This window comes from Diabrotica virgifera, chromosome 2 (genome assembly GCF_917563875.1).
Source record: "Diabrotica virgifera virgifera chromosome 2, PGI_DIABVI_V3a".
In the NCBI taxonomy this organism is placed as follows: Eukaryota; Metazoa; Arthropoda; class Insecta; order Coleoptera; family Chrysomelidae; genus Diabrotica; species Diabrotica virgifera.
In genome coordinates this window covers 104,536,784-104,556,639 of record NC_065444.1, presented here as the reverse complement: position 1 = coordinate 104,556,639, position 19,856 = coordinate 104,536,784, and the positions used below count along the sequence as shown (strand labels likewise).

General features: G+C 33.6%; 1 protein-coding gene across 2 annotated transcripts; it reads right to left on the bottom strand.

Moving 5' to 3' along the window:
* Nucleotides 1–7,040: 7,040 nt before the first annotated feature.
* On the bottom strand, nt 7,041–15,777 carry LOC126880161 (peritrophin-1-like). 2 transcript variants are annotated; one of them, XM_050643914.1, is made up of 2 exons: nt 15,633–15,777; nt 7,041–7,323 (listed from the first exon to the last, which is right to left on the bottom strand). In XM_050643914.1, exons 1-2 carry the CDS (start codon nt 15,685–15,687, stop codon nt 7,112–7,114), a joined length of 267 nt encoding a protein of 88 aa, XP_050499871.1. In that variant the 5' UTR covers nt 15,688–15,777; the 3' UTR covers nt 7,041–7,111. The 2 variants fall into 2 exon arrangements, with proteins under 2 accessions (XP_050499871.1, XP_050499872.1); XM_050643915.1 differs by having other exon boundaries at nt 7,041–7,317.
* Between the last annotated feature and the right edge of the window lie 4,079 nt (nt 15,778–19,856).

Here is a 19,856-nt window from a genome sequence, read left to right as displayed (position 1 = left end):
AACGTCACAAGGCCGATAAGGAATTGGAAAATAGAGCCTGGGAGCGATTCAAGTCGAAAGACGCTAGCTTTGGTGAAAAAACTGCTGCCTTACTTGTAACCGGTGGAATGAAGACGAAAAGAAAATTGGGAATGGGATGTCAGTTACGTCGTGGAAGAAAGGGGCGTTACTCTTTCAATCGCGATGTTGTCTCAAAAATTGCAAAGTCCATGAAGAGAGGAGCATCGTTACACAATACTGCTTTGACTGCTGTACGAATTGCAAAATCCATAATCAAAAGACTTGGCGGCCGAAAAGAAATTGACGTTCCTCGCGTATTACCACTAAAATCTGGAGGTTTCCTACCACTCATACCTCTCTTTGCTGGTCTTTCGGCATTGGGGGCTTTAGCGGGTGGTGCTGCGGGGGTGGCAAAAACTGTGGTCGACGCAAAAAATGCCCAAAAGAAATTGGAAGAGGATATACGTCATAATAAGGCAATGGAACATATCGGTTCAGGCCTGTACCTACGTAAGAAACCCAGAGGCGGATTCGGCTTGTATTTGAAAAAAAACTTCCAATAAAGCTGCTCAATCGTCCGCTGTATGACTTGGACATTGCACATTACGCGAAAATACTTAACATACCACATTTTCGAGGAGTTTTCATGAATGACGCTCTGCCTAGAGACGGTCCTCGACAACGAGAATGTGCAATAGTTAACTTGGATGTGTCCGCGCATAACGGAACACATTGGGTAGCATATAGAAAGATAAACAACGACGTGGAATATTTCGATTCATTTGGTAATTTGAAGCCGACCAAAGAACTTGTGAAATATCTGGGTGCACGTGCCAGAATTTTCTACAATAATCACCAGTATCAAACTTACAATCAAATCGTTTGTGGGCATTTATGCTTAAAGTTTTTATATAATGGACAGTAGTAGATTGCTTATGTCCCATATGTTTCGCGAAAAATGTTTTACAGAATATAGTGAAGAAGAACTAAAACACATACCGCTAGAGTATATTATACGGACTGTTAGACCTTCAGAATTGTTAAGTGTATGGCATAAATTGCCTGGGGAATATCGAGGAGAATTTAACTTGCAGATACTACTTCCGTGCTTCGTACATTACAACAGACCAGATTGGAGGACGAGGACTCACTGGGATGGACCACCCGATTCTCAAGCATCTTGTCATTTATGTAAACTTGCTTTAGAACAAATAAAAAATATGTGAAAAAATGGTGTTTATTCACCTATATATATATATATATATAAATCTATTAATCTATCGACTTGAATCAGTCATCATGTCGCAGTTGTTGAGAGTAGTTAGTACCACTTATACATTTTCATTTCAACCACCCACACCAATCGTGTTGGATCCGAAAAAAGATTACGAAATAGCTCTTCGTGCCTTCCATTCCTACAACAGTATACCAAACATTGAAAATAACAAGTTTTATTACTGCAATGACAAAAACAAATGGCAAAACTTTGCTTTTCCCGATGGATGTTATGAAATTGCCGATATTGAAGAATACATACAAAAGAAACTGGGTGCTGACAATGAGCTTAAACCAGAATCGATATTTAGTCTAAAACCTAACCACAACACGTTGCAGTGTCAAATATTTAGCAAATATAGGATTTCGTTTAAGCAACCTGATAGCCTTGGTACAGTATTGGGATTTTCTCCGGCAAGACTCAATCCTGGACGGATACATTCTTCGAATCTACCTGTTAGGATTATTAAAGTATCTAGCATACGCTTTGAATCTAACATTAGTACTGGAGCCTTCGACGGTAACAGACCTGCTCATACGATCTACGAATTTGTCATACAATCAAATCCTGGGTACGCAATTGACGAAACTCCTCACAATTTGTTGTATTTACCCATTGTGTCGCAGCGTGAACTTACCAATATCACTGTCTTGGCTCTCGATCAAGAAGGACGACCTGTAAACTTTAGAGGAGAAGAGAGCACATTGGTGCTGGAACTTAGATCAAGAGGGAAATGGGACTAGTAATAAGGTCATCTACTGCTCAAAGGACACCATTAGTTGTGCAGCCGTCCAAGCGACAACATCATATTAAAAGAACACCATTAGTTGTGTCGAAGCGGAAACATCTTACGTTCGCAAAAAAATTGTTTTTACAATCACTTGGTTTTAAACTAAAAAATTACAACAATGTATGAAAAACAAGAATGTTCAGACAACATCGTAATGCCTCCAATATTCGATATTTATCGTAAGCCAATGTTTGATGAGTCGATTCGAAAGGCCGAATACCGAACATATGCACCATTCATCAAATCATTCAACTGCAATGATATTGTAGAATTTAGCATTAATCAAGTTGACTCGTTTTTTGCAATGAGCGAAACCTTGTTGTGCATTAAAGGATCACTCGTCGATAAAGAAGGATCTGGCGTAGTCAAACTAGCCAACAATGTGGGTGCTTTTCTTTTCGATTCGTGTACGTACAGCGAAAGCGCACGGGAGATGGAAACAGTGCGGGATCCTGGTATCGTAAGTGCTGTACGTGCCATGACGTGTTACAATCAAGAAGATTCCCATTATATGGTTATGGCGGGTTGGAATTACCCTAATGATCCCATTCTACACGATGCAGATAATTCATTCAACATACAGATACCCCTTAAGCATATTTTTAACATTTTCAACGATTATCCAATGATTACGTGTGGTCGTCAAACAATAAGACTAGTTCGAGCTCGAAACGACAACGATTGTTTAATTATTACTGATGAAACTACAAAAGCAAAGATTAACATCACCAACATTGAACTCAGAGTGAAGCACATATTTCCAAATGACGAAATTAAATTAGAACTAATGAAGTCCATTCAACAAGATCAACCTATAGTTATTCCATTTAGAAAGTGGGAATTGCACGAATTGCCTACCATTACCAAAGGTGCTAGGCGTGAAGTTTGGGCCGTTAAAACTAGCACATCAGTTGAAAGACCACGTTATGTCATTGTTTTCTTTCAAACAGGCAAACGTAATACGATTACAGCTGATCCTACCTTATTTGACAATGTTAGCATCCAAAGTATTAGATTATCCTTAAATGGAGAATATTGGCCAAACGAGAGAATGCAGTTGGATTTCAGCAAAACTGACTACAACGAGGCCTATTTCAACTATACCGAATTTTATCCCAGCTACGTACATTCCCAACAAAAGCGACCTCTACTCGATTTCTCAGCTTTCAAGAATCGTGCATTGTTCGTCATCGACTGTTCAAAACAAGAAGAAAGCATGAAAGCATCCACTGTTGACGTAAAACTCGATATTGAAGCACATAATGGTTTTCCCGAAAATACCAAGGCCTACTGCATTATAATTCACGACTGCGTAATGGAGTACTACCCACTTACCGAAATTGTAAAAAGTCTAAATTAGACGCATAAAGTGTCAGTAGTACAAGAGCAGTCATCATGAGAGTAGCATTCGTAGATATTCAGGGATTCGCTGTGGACGGGTGGTTTGTTCCCAAAGAACTTACCATCGAAATAGGTTTTAAACGAAGTCATTACATCTTTTTACCTCCGAAACCATTCAATGCGCTAAGTAATGATGATAAGAAGACAGCATCATACGTGGAGAAAAAACTGCTTGGCATTCGATATTCTGATGGAGCAGTAGAATTGTCCAAAATAAGTGAAATACTAGAAACCAAGTTGTTGTATGCAGCCGATTACATATACGTTCGAGGAGAACAAAAAGCAGAATTTTTAAGCAAGAAATGTCACATTTTTGGAGTTTTTCCCCTTATTATTGATGTTTGCAAGTTTGATGACACGCCTCTTGCTACTGGAAACGTTGGTCCTGCTACAAACCCCTGTCACGCCGTTGGACTATTTTCGTGTACAGAAAGAAATGTGGATCGTCTACGTCACTGGTTTTCTTATACAATATTACCATTGTAATTTTTCTATGTATAAATAAATATTTTTAGATAAAGATTTTTGCTTTTTTATTTAAACACCTTATTTACTGATCAAGTCTTATATTACATGAAGATTCAAATTTTCTCTTTACAATTTCAAACATAATTTTTAAAATTAAGATAAATATAGATGCTAATATTACACAAGACATTGCAAAGACATTGTCTATTTCACTTTTCACATACTCGCTGGTGTTGTTGCTGGCACCCATGGTGTAGGCTGAATACGTCTCAATGGATATGTAGCTTGTAGTAGTTTTCTAAAAGCGTAAAGACCTTGCTGCTGCTGCTGTAAATTCAACTCTTCAGGCTTCCACGTTTTGTCCTCAATATGCAGACTATCGAAATGTCTTTTAATTTGTTTTATATCCTCATATGATTTAATATCTTTATTTAACTGATTAAGCTTAGTTTGAAATTCCATAACCCTATGTATGTACTCGGTGGGATTCATATCAATACTGAACATGTTCAGTGTCACAATGTCTCATAAATGCCACGTTCTGCGTCAAATGTCGGACGGAAAACTGAACAATGTCACATATCTACGTCAAATGTCACGTTCTGCGTCGAATGTCAGCGCTTTGCCACGTCACACATAAATGTCACGTCATACGTCAAATGTCACGTTCTGTTAGGCACTATACGGAAAAGAAGAAGAATTGACAAACGAAAAGAAGAAGAAGAATTGACAGTTGGCTTCTGTGTCGTTACCGCTTTCATTTGACACCCCATACGTCAAAATCGGACCAATGACAACAAAGATGTCGAATGTCACGTTCTGTTAGGCACTATACGGAAAAGAAGAAGAATTGACAAACGAAAAGAAGAAGAAGAATTGACAAACGAAAAGAAGAAGAAGAATTGACAGTTGGCTTCTGTGTCACCACCGCTTTTATTTGACACCCCATACGTCAAAATCGGACCAATAGCAACAAAGATATGCTGTAATGCCGTTTTGGCACTGCCGCCATCTTTGTTTTTTGTCTCAACTTATTCGTTACTCCCTCCCCGTTCTGACGAGCCCTCTTACGTCAAAATCGGACCAATAGCAACGAAGATATGCTGTAATGCCGTTTTGGCAATGCCGCCATCTTTGTTTTTTGTCTCAACTTATTCGTTACCCCCTCCCCGTTCCGACGAGCCCTCTTACGTCAAAATCGGACCAATAGAAACGAAGATATGACGTAATGCCCTTTTGGCATATTCCGATGCGCACGCCACATACTGCGTTCAACCCCCTTTTTCATCCCCTTTCCAACGATACGTCACACGTCATCCTACGTTAAGCCGTTTGGCATTTATTAATATTTAAGGGTTGCGATTTAGGGGATGTGCCAGAACATACATAGGTTATCTACTAACACCTTACCTATTTAAGGGAAAACCACAAAAACAGCGACATCTCTCGTAATACGAGGATGACGAAAAGCCCTAGATAGATAGAAAAGTAAGCCTAACATTTTGTTTTTATTGTATCCCTATGAGCATTCGAGAATCTGGTTAAGTTTGGAGCGCTCTTAAACCTAGATAAATAAATAGAATTAAACACCTTTATAGTGAAAATTGTTCACTGAAAAACCCTCTACAAAATTGCTATAATGCTATTTTATTGTAAAATGAACTGAAAAAAGTTATAACCTCCAAAAGGAAACTTGTTAAAAAATTTTTACTTATTTTTGTTTATATCTTTTTTGTTGGTCACTTGACTATAAAAAGTAGTAGAAACAAAATTGTAGAAAATTTAATTTGATACATTTTATGTTTATTACATTTTCCGTATGGTTGCCACTTTAGGAGATATAGAGCGAAAGCCCTTTGCACCCATTTTTCCAAGATGGCGGCCGGGGGACAAGGGCGGCGACCCCGAAAACTTGGACTTAAGCTTCTACTGAATTCCCCTACACATTAAAAAAAAATAAAATTGACTCCTCTAAGAAATGCAACCCTAAATGTAACATTTCAGTGGACTATTAAAATAATTGAAATAAAAATAATAAACAATATTTTAAATCCAAGAATTTTCGTTAAGAAATTGCTTTTTGGCTGCATCCTATATCTCTGGCTTTTACAATATATAAGTACAAGAGACGACGAATATAGAAGAAAGCAAATAAAGGACACTGACCACGTATTTATCTTCTTTGCCTCTAGGAAAAGGACCGAAAGACAGTTTCAGGTACTCAAATCTGAGTAAAAATAAAAAAGGTAAAGGCAGTTTTTGTTTTTATTTGATTCAGAGTGGGACCACCATCTCCAGATAGCTATTTCTGCATATATGCGTCTTCAGTGGAGCAATGCAGTCACAACTCTAAACCAAATATTAACACCCTGCCTATTTAAAGGAAAACATCGCGATGCTATGATTCCACCTTTGAGACGCAAAAACAGCGACACCTCTCGTAATACGAGGAAGGTGAAAATAGATGCAAAGAAAGTAAATACGTGGCCAGTGCCCTTTATTTGCTTTCTTCTAAATTCGTCGTCTCTTGTGCTTATATATTGTAAAAGCCAGAGATACAGGATGCAGCCAGAAAGCAGTTTCTTAACGAAAAGTATTGGATTTAAAATATTGTTTCTTATTTTAATTTCAATTAGTACCGGAGGGACCGCAGACGTTCGGATACAATTAGCGTCTCTTTGAAAAGACAATGACGTCGACTTTGCAAAATAACAAGACACTTACTCAACACACACACTACACATGACACTAGATACCTAACTAAAAATTTACCGTACCTACCATGCCAATGGCCATTAGTTGTCCAGGCATTAGCTAAATAAAAAAAAATATTTTAATTGTTTAAATGTAGTAAACTTTGTATCTAGGGCTTTTCGTCTTCCTCGTATTACGAGAGATGTCGCTTTTAAAGGTGAAATCATTGCATGGCCATTTTTTCCCTTAAATAGGCAGGGTGTTGATATTTGGTTTAGAGTTGTGACTGCATAGCTCCACTGAAGACAAATAGATGCAGAAATAGCTATCTGGAGATGGTGGTCTAACTCTGAATCAAATAAAAACAAAAACTGCCTTTACTTTTTTTAAAAATACAATATCTGGTAACAATTTATCATAACACAATTTACAATTTTATTAAAAAATACTGCATATAACATTACAATTCAAGTAAACTAAAATTATAAATCGGCAGGTAAAGATTTTGGCGTGGACCTATTTCCGCAATTAACTTCAATAGCGCATATTCCTCTTTTTTCATCAAATAATGTACCAGGGGCACATTGTAATTGAATTGGTTTACCATTTGAACACTCATAGAATATAATGCAGTCCGTGGCATCTGGAAGGTATACAGGAAAATCTCCGTCTACAGGTGGGCATGTTCCTACGGCTAAAAAATACATAATTTGAGATATTATTAGACAAGGCGAAAACGGCGGGTTCGTTGGGAAAAATATTCCCATGAGATTTTTTTGCATAGTCACATTCGTGAGACACCACAGAATAAGGTTTAAGAAGTCGTCCACGCGAAAAGTGGTCCAATTTTTTTTAATCATTTTTCAACGAAAACATTTCGTTTATAAATTCGCAAAAGTATGTGTCTTATTGCGTTGCCGCTCCTGCAATACTCAGATCAGATTTATCGATGGATTCTTATATAGCTTTTCTTTTGAATCCAAATCTGAAAACGGCATTTCGATATTTCTAACCGTCTTCAAGATAATCGACCTCAAAGTCTAAAATGTGACGTCACAATCGTTTTATTTTCTTCCGACACACTACACGTCCAGCTGAAATCGTTGCTATTAAGTAGGCTAGTTTTTTAATCTCGATTTGTTAAGCAAATCATAGGTTATTTACATTTGAGTTTGACACTTCGTGAATGTCAAACTAAATTTTAAATTAAGTATTAATAAATCATCAATGACATTTGATAGTGAATTTAATTATTAAATAAAATAAATAAGATGTTCAAAAATACAATTTGAGTATATTTTAAAAGCAATAATTTATTAACAGCTTTAAAAGGGTTTATACGAGTATACGGCCTCCCCTTTATGATAAATGGACTGTTCCATTTGCTATGAAATTAAAATATAGTCGGTTCGCTAAACTCGACACAACTGGCTAGTGATTTTAGCAGGTAATTTTTTTGTTTTTTTGCAAATTTTGCCAAAATTGGAAAAAATTACTAATTATTTAGTAATTATTAACTAATCAGTAATTATTTTTTTGGCCAAATTGACAAAATTATTGACTAAAATCACTAGCCAGTTGTGTCTGAATTTAGCGAACCGACAGTACCTATATGAAATAATATTGTTTGGTATAAAAAATTATGGTCTGATATGTGCAATTACATCCTTCTAATAATAATGGAAAAAAAGATTTGAAGATTTTTCTCAAATTATGGATACCAAAAACATTTTAATTTATAACTCTTTTATTTTTAATTTGACGAAGAAAAGTTATTCTTCATAAAAAGCTCTTCATGTTCTAAGATTTATGATGCAACCATCAAACATCAAATTTTATACGAGGTATTAAAAAAATATGAATTTTGATCAAGAGTAAACTACCTTTATAGTTCATAACATTTAAATTAGAATGATATAATTGCACATTAAAACATAATTATTAATTCTAAACTACTTTTCATAATAGCAATTTTCCATATTATGAATTAAAATACGTAAATAAACAAAGTTTTCTTTATGATAATGCTCGCATTTTCAGCTTGTTTTTTAATCAAATTGCAAAAATCAATATTTTCGGCGCGGAGAATTTTTTTTTAGATTTTGTCGGACGATTCCGCACAGAAAAGATCTCTTATAATTTTTCTCTATAGGTGATCGTGTTCGAGTTTTAAGCAATTTAAAATATGAAAAAACGCGAAAATGGCCATTTTTAAGACTTAATAACTCTGTTAAAAATGATTATTATGAAAGTCAGAAATAGGCTATTGATTATGTATTATAGAAAGGAACTACAACGTTAACGGGGTTTTATTATTTCATATGGTCAATGAATCTCTATATATGAATAAACCGTGGAGTGCTACCATTTAAAGGGGTGCGTTTTTGAGAAATGGGTGAATTAGTTTCTGGGCACAGGTTACATTAGGGTGAGTTCTATGCACTTTTGGTACAAACATGTCTACATAAAAATTGTTCCTGGTTAAATTTCCTATCTAAATATAACTTTTTAAAGCCAAAGATACTTTTTTTTACAAAAATATATTCAAAAGAAAAAGCACAAAGGAACCCAAAAGAAAGAAATTTTGTTTTTTGTCCCATAACTTTTGTCCACGGGGATATAGGTATAGACATTGCTTCACAGAAAAAAAAAACTTACATATTTTCTCTTTAAAATGATGTTTGATAGAGGTCATTAGGATTTACACTTTTCTAAATATGATTTTTCAAAGTTCGCCACTCACAGCAATTTTGGGCAATTTTCCTTGCTATTTCGCAAATATTGTTCTGTAACTTTTTTCTACGTAACGTAACGACATAATATGCACTGGTACATGTAAGATGAATAGAAATCAATTAACTTTAAACTGTTCTATTGTATAATGTTGTACTTCTACTAAAGAGGTTATCTTTTTCAAAACTTTATACTTTTAACGAGTTGTTATATTTTTTACGATTATGTTTTAAATCTCCCATTATAACTTTTTTCTTCTTTATTTAGGTATATATTATACATATAATAAAAAAGAAAGCTTATTCTGTTTACTTTAAAATAGTGTATTATAAAAAATTATAGGATTATTTTTGAATAAGATAATATGCTTTTTAAAAATGTAATAACTACTTGCAACGATTTTTGATTTTAGGATTATTTTTTAAATTCCTCATTATAACTTTTTTATGTGATTGTGTGTTATGACTGAATCTCATTTTTTTTATAGGTAATACTTTGGATCCACTTGACTCGGCCGGGCAAACTTCAAGATATGGATTAATTCCAATATTTACTGTCAAAGCACCTGCACCACAAACTTTGCTTGAAAAAATAACCTGTAAATGTACCAAAGGATGTACAAAAAACTGCGGTTGTAGGAAGATAGGAATTAGTTGTTCAATATTCTGCAAGAAGGGAGCATGTGCATGGATACTAATTGTGGGAATTCTAAGATAACTGAAGTGTCAGAGGAAGATATTGAAGCTAATGCTAACGAAGAGATGGACTTTGATTTTGAAAATTTTTTAAATGTCAACGTTTAAATAATTTTAACTAAAGTGATGTTTTCTAAGACTAATGTTTATGTAATTTTTGTAAAAGAAATAATTTTAAATAATAGAGGTAAAGAATATCAAAGAATCACTCGGTTTCCATTACATATTTAAATATAGATGATACACCATTTTAAAGAACAGAAAGTAAGTCCTCTTTATTGAGCAATATATAGTATATTAATGTACAAGAAAAAAAAGTTATAATGAGAAATTTCAAAAATAATCGTAAAAAATGTAGAAAATAATATTTTTTTTATATTGGGTATTATATAATATATACCAGAACAATATACAATATAATATTATATTATATATAATAATATTTTATTTTTATATTATATTATTTTATATTATATTATTTATATATTATATAAAAAATCGTTAAAAGTATAAAACCTTGAAAAACCATAATCTCTTTAAAAAAAGTCGTACAACGTTATACAGTAGACCATTTTAAAGGTAATTGATTTCTATTCCTATTACGTGTACCATTGCATATACCTTAAGTTACGTAGAAAAAAGTTACAGAACAATATTTGCGAAATAACAAGGAAAATTGCCCAAAATTGCTGTGAGTGGCGAAATTTGAAAAATCATATTTCGAAAACTATAAATCCTAATTACCTCTACTAAACAACATGTTAAAGAAGAAATATGTAGGTTTTTTTTCTGTAAAGCAATGTCTATACCTATATCTTCGTGGACAAAACTTATGAGACAAAAAATTCTTTTTTTTGGGTTTCTTTGTGGTTTTTCTTTTGAATATATTTTTGTAAAAAAACGTATCATTGACTTTAAAAAGTGATATTTAGATAGGAAATTTAACCAGAAACAATTTTTATGTAGATATGTTTGTACCAAAAGTGCATAGAACTCACCCTAATATAACCTGTGCCCAGGGACTAATTCACCCATTTCTCAAAAACGCACCCCTATAAATGGTAGCACTCGGCGGTTTTGTCACATATAGATGTCCATTGACCATATGAAATAATAAAACCCCGTTAAGGTTGTAGTTCATTTTAGCTATCTTATTTTGAATATAATCAATAGCCTAAAAGGGACTAAATCAAATATAAACCCCCCCTTCATGATCTTGAAGAAATTTGTGTCATTCATTTATAACTAAGCTGTTATTTTTAATTATTAATAATGAGTGGTAAGATCGTATTGACGCGGCTGCAAATATGAGTGCGAGTGAGATGCGCCATTGAACTGCCTGAATGGCATCTCTTTCGCACTCAACATGGACGGCCACCTAATACGTGCATGGCGCTCAATATTTTTACTTAAAAATAACAGGTTAGTAATCAAATAATGACAAAAAATTCTGCAGGATCTTGAAGGGGGGACTTCAAACTTTGATTTAGTTACTTTCTGGCTTTCATAGTAATAAATTTTAACCGAGTCATTAAGAGCTGAACATCGCCATTTTTCGTTTTTTCAATATTAAAATGCTTTTACTTCGAAAACGGCTGACTTTAAAGAAAAATTATAAGAGACCTTTCTTATCCAGAATGGCCCAAAAAACCTAAAAAAAATTTGTTCTGGCCAAAAATATTGACTTTTGCAATTTGTTAAAAAAAAAATTTAGACCACTTTTCGCGTGGGCGACTTCTTGAATCTTATTCTGGAATGTCTCACGAATGTGATTATGCAAAAAATCTCATAGGAATATTTTTTCCAAAGAACCCGCCGTTTTCGCCTTGTCTATATATAGAAAGATTGGAGCAGCGGCGCACGCACCCCAAAAATATGCCTAAATAAACCAAATAACCCCCAATAAAATACTACTCATCCAAACCAAGTATAATGGATTCTTTTTATCATTTGACCTAAAAAATCTAAATAATTTTTCACTAGATAATACCATTCTATGAATTCTAGATGGAATCATTTTCTGCACGTTACAACCATCTAAGTTTTTGCGCCTTAATTACTGCTAATATGTTAGGTTACTGATAGAACTCAGTTAGCTCGTGATTTATTCTTCTTATCCATTGTCCATTTAAGCTTTTTCCACCAAAGATTCGTAGTGCTTTTCGCTCCCAAACTAATAACAACTCTTGATGTTTTTTTGTTGTGATTTTGTAAGTATGTACTTAGTTTTGCTCTTCGAGGTATATTTTTGCTTTTTAATAACCCATTTAAAGCATACATAGCGCGACTGCCCCACATAATTATTTTCTGTATTACTTCTTCACTGTTAGGTTCTCTTGTGAAACAGTTCCTACGTGCTCAAATCTTTCAATTTCTTCGAATTTATATTGTGTTCCCTTTGCTGTTGTAATTGTTTTATATTACCTCCGAACGAATTGCTTATTTGTCCATTCCATGTACTTCATTTTTACTTCATTTATATAAAATCCTTTGGTTGCTGCCCTCTCTTCAAGTGTGATGACTGTTTCCATCGGTTCTATTTTGCTTCAAGCCAACGTCCATAAATGCTAAGCACTGATTTTTTTGTGATAGATCATTAATGCTTGCTTCCTGTATAATCTTTTCTAATATTACGCTAAACATTATAGATGAAAATGGATCATCCTGCCGCACTCCTTCTTTGATCTCAATGCTTTCTGTTATACTATTAGTTATCTTGACTTTATTCACTGTCCTTTGGAGAGTTAATAAGTTTTGGACAAACATCCATCCATCTTGCAATGTTGTGAATAGTTCCAACCTTTAAACTCAAAAGAAAGCCTATATAAAATCAATGAAAAGAACCATCGTTTCTTTATTTTATTCGTAATTTTCAGCCTGTATTTCTCGTACTGTGAAACCATGATCCACAGTTCTTCTGTCTGTTCTGAACTCACACGGATATACTCCTATGCTTCTATCAGCCTCCGTTGTTAATCTATTCTTAATATGAATAGCCAGTATTTTATACGATATGTTGAGCAGAGCTATTCCTCGATAACTCTGACATTCAGCCATATTATTTCCTTTTTACTGAACAGGGCATAGTATTGCTTTTGTTAATTCCTCATGTAGTATTTCTTGTTCCCATATGTCTTTAAAAATTAGTTTGTGAATTTTATCTACTAACAGATATTCTTCAAATTTAATCATTTCAGCCGTTATGCGGTCGCTTCCTGGGTTTTTGTTTATTTTTAAATTCTCAATAATATTCTCAATTTGGTATATTATAGTCGAGCTTGTTCTTCGCTCTGTTGGTTTTGTATTTTATTTGCTAGATTCATTGCTTCCTCGTTATTATCATTTCGTACTAATAATACAATAGTGTCGTAACTCAAAATGTTTCGAATTTGACATAACACTATATTCAGACGTAAAATTCAGTTCCCTACAAGTCAATAAAACCGTCGTTTTAATAGTGCAAAAAATGGATAAGGGATGGCGCCATAAGACGTTATTCTTAACTGACCGACTGTCGTTATCGCCCTCACAATATTGCACCATTTTTAGTTGCAGCCAACAGTGATCGAAAACGTACGTATCGCTTTGCTCATCATTTTGAGTTTCCACGTTATTGCTGAATCAGGTATGTAATTTGCATATATATATTTTGAGTTATTGCATTCTTGTTGATTTGAACCTAACCATAACATTGTTGTTTTTTTACTTATTACACTATTACTGATTTACACAAGCACGTTTTAAAATAATATTTTTACTAACGACACTATTATTGGTTCAGTTCATTATTTTTGACATGCTACACTATTGCTGAATCATAACTTTAAACCATTTTTTTGTTGTTTGTAAAACATTTATTAATCATTATCTATTTGTCAAAGTATAGGAATAACTCATTTAAAATGTGCAGCAGCGTTATTAAAAAAGCTTACTAAATACTAACTATTTTATAAATTTAGAGTTACCACAATCTTCGTGACATCCTTGTTCATTTCGTCAATTACCTATGTTAATAATTACTTAATTCATTTTTAAGGGTGCGATTCATAGCAACAAGTGATCGTGGGCAATTACTTGTTGCTATGACAACAAATGTTGAGGATGGCGAGCAGGAAAACTCTTCACCGTCGGTATTCCCACTGGTGACTACAAATAATGAACCTGGTGCCCAGATAGAGAACAGTCACGTTACGAAAGTACAACCGGCACCTATAACCTTTACCATTTACGAGTCATCAAAGCACTTCAAGAAATTGACGTAAACAGTGACCTTCAGTAAGGTCAGTAATGTTAAACCTATTACAGAATCCAACCAAAGGCAATATCACATTTCACCGGTGCACTCAGACCAGAGTGACTTTGATTCCGATGACTCCGACCGAGATCCGCATTTCGTTCCTGTTGTACAAAGGAAAACCTATAGTTTGTTTTGAGGTCGAACAGTAAAACCATCAAGTAGCTCTTCCTCAAGAAGCTCTTTTTCAAGAAGCTTTTCATCGAGTAGCTCTTCTACTAGTAGCTCTTGGAAAACGCAGCAAACATGGCAAATTACGCGGAAAACATGGCCAACAACATACTGTGGAAGCGGAGATGGATGAAGGTGTCAAACATTTTATAAACGCTATACCACGCGTCGAATTACATTACCTTAGAGCTCAGACGTCACGGGAATATATCCAGTGTGACAAGTATTTAGCTGATTTATATCGAGACTACAAAGATAAATATACAGAAGAATACTTCAAATCATTTGCGTCTGCAACTACTTTTAACAGCATTATTATTAAATATTTTAACATCTCCTTCCATACACAAAAAAAGATTAATGTGATCTTTGTGAAAAGTTCAAAAATGCTGATGAGGATGGAAAAACAGTATTGTTGTGACGTACGAAAACCCCTTGAAAGAAAAAGAACTGCCCAGAAAGGAGAAAGAAAAAGACAAAAATGCTAACATAGATTCAACAATATTCGCCGTATATGACTTGCAAGCTGTGCTGCCAGTACCAAGAGGCCAAGTTTCATTATTTTTTTTTATAAAAGTAGAATTAACTATTTTAATTTTACAATGAGCGACAAAGAGTCCGTAAAATTTCCCAAAAACTGATGTAAACCGCAGAAAAAAATTAGTAAATCAAATTGTAGTAACACAAAATATTTCATAAATAATGTCCTAACTAAAAATAATATTTCATTTTGAAAATTTTGCTTAGAACAATACCGTTTTAACTCAAAATTATTAAATAACTTCACTGACAGTATTTTTATTTACCTAAGAGTACAAAGAAACTTCTTTAATATTAATTAGAAACATATTATGCATTAATTTTTTGTTTGCCTGCAATAGGAAATGAGTAATAAGTTTTTCGTCCATTCTCAAAAATCATCTTTTTTGAGTTACGACACTATTGTATTATTAGTGCGATCTGTCTGTTTAGCTCCATTCAAAAGCTCATCAAAGTACTGCTTTGTGTTCTAGTATCTCCAGTTCTCCCATAATCATTTTTCCGGAAATCATTTTCAGAAAATGAAATTGATTGTTTCGGAAAATGAATAAGATATAACAAAAAACTTACCTTGACTATAGACACTTGTGACAGCACATACAATAATAAGAGTTTTCAAAAACATATTGAAAAACAAAGGCGATTTATATAATGTAAATTTTTTTCTGCGGTATGTGGTTAGGATGAATGTCTCTTTTATAGATTTATATTTTCAACTGCAATAAAAAATTAGTGCAATATTCTTAGAAAAATCTTATCTATCAATATCAATATATTTACCTTCAGATGATACAGTTGCATTGTAAAAAAAGTAGAACAGTCAAGTGATTATAAATTTCCCACGTAGATATTTGTGTTTTAAGAAATTTATAGCAAGTTTTCTACAAAAAAAGATAATATCTTGCAACAATGGGCATAAAATAATAAATTGGATTATATGCGATGAAATATTGTACCAGCAGACAATTATTTTTATGCAATTTTAAATTGGTTTTAAGAACATAGGCGTAAAATGTCGCCTGTCAAAATGTTCTAAATAGGTATATTCAGTTTTTTCGAATCCTGAGAAAACAAATATGTACATATTTTTGAAAAATTTAAACGCAGAATGAAAGATTACATTATTACCGAGGGTCAAAAGTCCCTTGGAATAAATAAAAAGTTTCTTTTGAATGAAATATTTGAAATTAAAAATCACACTAATTATTCTCTTTTTTTTTCACCCTTGTAACTTACTAAAATCAACATTATAGAAGTTTTCAGGGCTTTTGGTCCTCGGTAATAACGTAATCTTTCGTTGTGCGTTTAAATTTTTCAAAAACATATATTAGTTTTCTCAGGATTCGATAAAAATGAATACATTTACAACATTAAGAATAATCTAATAAGTTAATCCTTATAATTATTTATGATAAACATTGTTCTAGTCGTTAAATTGCCTTCGTATTACTGTCTCAAAATTTGCCGAAACAATAAACTCAGCTTCACAGAATACCTCGAAGCTAGTTTTGATAAGAAATGTCATCGAAACTGAACAGCATCAAAATGTAGCTATTACTGTCCACTATTGCACACAGGCCTCCTCCAAGATTCCAAAAGTTACAAAAAATTCCAAAGAGGTAAAAAATGCTGCAAATACTAATGATAACAATAACAATCCATCCGTTTTAGAAGAACAAAACGATGTGGCAGAGACAGAGATAGAAAACACAAGGTCAGTTGACTCAGTGACAGAACAGCCACGTTGTTCTGTGGATTTGATTGAACTGCCATCTAAACCAAGAAAACGAAATACTTAGTTCAATGGCACCTGTGACAACTTTTAAGGATGTCAACCGTCAGATCATGGAGAACCAAAACAATAACTGGGATAAAAAAAGAAAAGAAGTTTTAACAACTCGTCGAGCATCTATTAAATGACCGGATGCGCTCCAGGGAAGCAATGAGCATGCTGGAAGTATCCTACGCGTGGTCTCAAAACATATGTTAATCTTCCTGTAGGATTTCGATCCAAAAACAGAAGCTTAGGAAATACTTCATTACATATAAGAAAGAAGACTAAATTAAACCGTTATTTTGTAGCACACAAGGCGTTAATACTAAGATGAACTAAGGCCTCGATGCTCAGAATCGGATGATATGTCGGGGTGGTTCTTTGGATCTTTCTTACTAGTTCAGAAATAGAAACAAAATTTGGAAAAAAGAAAATAGGGAGATGATACCTACTAGAGATAAACCAGAAATGTTGGATAAATAAAATGAAGAAAAAAAATTAGAAAAACACTTTGCCAAAAAGGACGCCACTTTGTTATTGCTTCGAGAGACAAAGAGAATACAAATATAAACAAATAACAATGTAACAATCATCATCATCATCATTATAAAGACCTTTCATTCCGGGTGAGTATTAGCCGCTCTTGTGTAGTGGATCACTCTGCATTTTTCTTGTGTGTTGTCAAAGTTTTGTTGTATGACTTCGCTTTCGTTACAATTTCATTTGACTCATTTTGGTGTGTGCATAGTTCCCTCCAGTTTTTACTTTCAGGATTTTGATATCCCTCATGACCTGGTTCTCTCATCTCTCTCTGGGTCTTCTCCTTTGTCTTTCAGTTTCTGGCTTCCATATGGTAATCTTCTGAATTAGTAGGTCGTTTTTCCTTCTTTCTATCTGTTCCAGCTATTTAGTCTCTGCTCGTTAATAAATCTAACTATATTTTCTGCTTTCATTATGTCTCTTAATTCATGGCTCATTCTTATTCTCATTTCTTCGTTTTCCATTCTTATCGGGTCCATAATCAGTCTGAATATTCCTTTCGAATATTCTTAATTTTTTTATAGCTTCTTCTGCGAAACACATTGTCTCAGCTGCTTATGTAACTACTGGTCTGATTGCAACTGTGTATATTTTCAGTTTTGTATTTCTGGATAAGTTCTTATCGTTCATTAGCCTATGATATTTCCAGTATATATGTTTTGCTGCCTGCTACTATTCGCTCTGTTACTTTTTCACTTCTCATATTTTTCCTATTCACAACTACTCCCAAATATTTAAATTGTTGAACTCTTTCAGAAGTGTAGTTTTCTATCTTGATTACTCTCGTTCTCACTTAGCTTCCATTCGTCGTGGTAGTCAGACGTGCGTAGGAAAGAAGCTTGTTTTTTAAAACCGGTGTCTATAAATTAGATATTTAAATAAATATTTTGTGAACTGTAAAAGTAAATTAATTACACCAAATAAAAAAGCGAAATCGGATTAAAAACATTAAAAAGTTATGAGTGCAGTTAGCGGGGGCGACGCCCCCGATAAAAATGTTTTAGAAACCCAAATGGATACAGAACATGCAACATCTTCAAAGGAGGAGCTATTAGGATTCCAAAATCTTGTTCCAGTTACACAGATAGGTACCACAAAACTTGTTAATAATAAACTCATTATCGATAATGACTTTGCTAATGTACACACTTCAATAACAAATAACATTAACAAAGAAGTAGGAACAAAAAGGGAGGAATTTCTTTACCGACAAAACGACCTAGGACCTTTTTACGCGTATTTAGAAAATAATTCACCCGATTTTAAAGGCAGATTAAACGCGTTAAGGATAGGTGACATTATTATCACAAATTTTAAAGAAATTGATGAAAAAATTGTAAGCATTGACGCAGTAGGAAGAAATAAAATACGTATAAAATTTAAAGATTATAAATCGGCTAACTATATCATATCTAAAAAAAATGAAGCAATATTTATAAAAAATAATCTAGACATATACATTCCTAAGTTTCTTTTAGTTAGACAGGGCGTAATAAAAGATATTTCCACAGAATTTTCAGTAGAGTATGTTAAAAACAGAATAAACATGTACGATTTACACTGTAAATTTGAAGTCCTTCAAGTCACAAGATTAAATCGAAGACAAGTAGATGAAAACGGTACTCAATACATTCCAACAAAAACATGCGTAGTTAGTTTTAAGTCACAAGTGCTACCAAAATATATAACAATCAACAAGGTACTAAAGGAAGTCGAACCATACAAACAAAAGGTGCTATTATGCTTTAATTGTCTTCGATTTGGACATACAGGTGGGCAGTGTAAGAGCAAGGCTAGGTGCGATAAATGTCAAGAATCCCACAACTCAAAAGATTGTAAAAAGACCGATCTCACTCCAAAATGTTTTAACTATTCGGGGGATCATTTTACTACAAATTTAAACGCGTGTCAAGAATTTCAGCGTCAAAAACTTATTAAAGACGCTATGTCTTCCAATAATATTAGTTATCAAGACGCAAACAAACAGTTCCCCAGAAACTCCTATGCAAAAGTAACATCCATAAATACGGAACAAACTACAAACCTCTCCTGCCTCAAAACTTTCCCTCCATTAAATCCCAATAATTATACACCCACCCAATTCCCATCAAATCCAATTAACAAAATGTCAACTAATAATATATTCTACAATAATAATTCAAATAATACAAATTCTCGAACATTCAAAAGACAGAGACCAAATAGTCCAGATCCAACATTAATTTTGCATAATGAAATTATATCTTCCCCTAGATCTCAATTACCTACGGGAGGAATATTAGACAGCATTAACTATAAGGGAAATATTAATAATAATCCAGTTGCATCTCCTTCAGACTTGAGCATGATAAATTCAATATTAGAATTAGTTATAGAAATTGTCTCAAAAGTTTTAGTAACAAAAAGTATAAACATAAATAAGGAAGAACTCGAAAACTTAGTCAAATTAACTATAAATGGAAACACGTCATCACATTCTC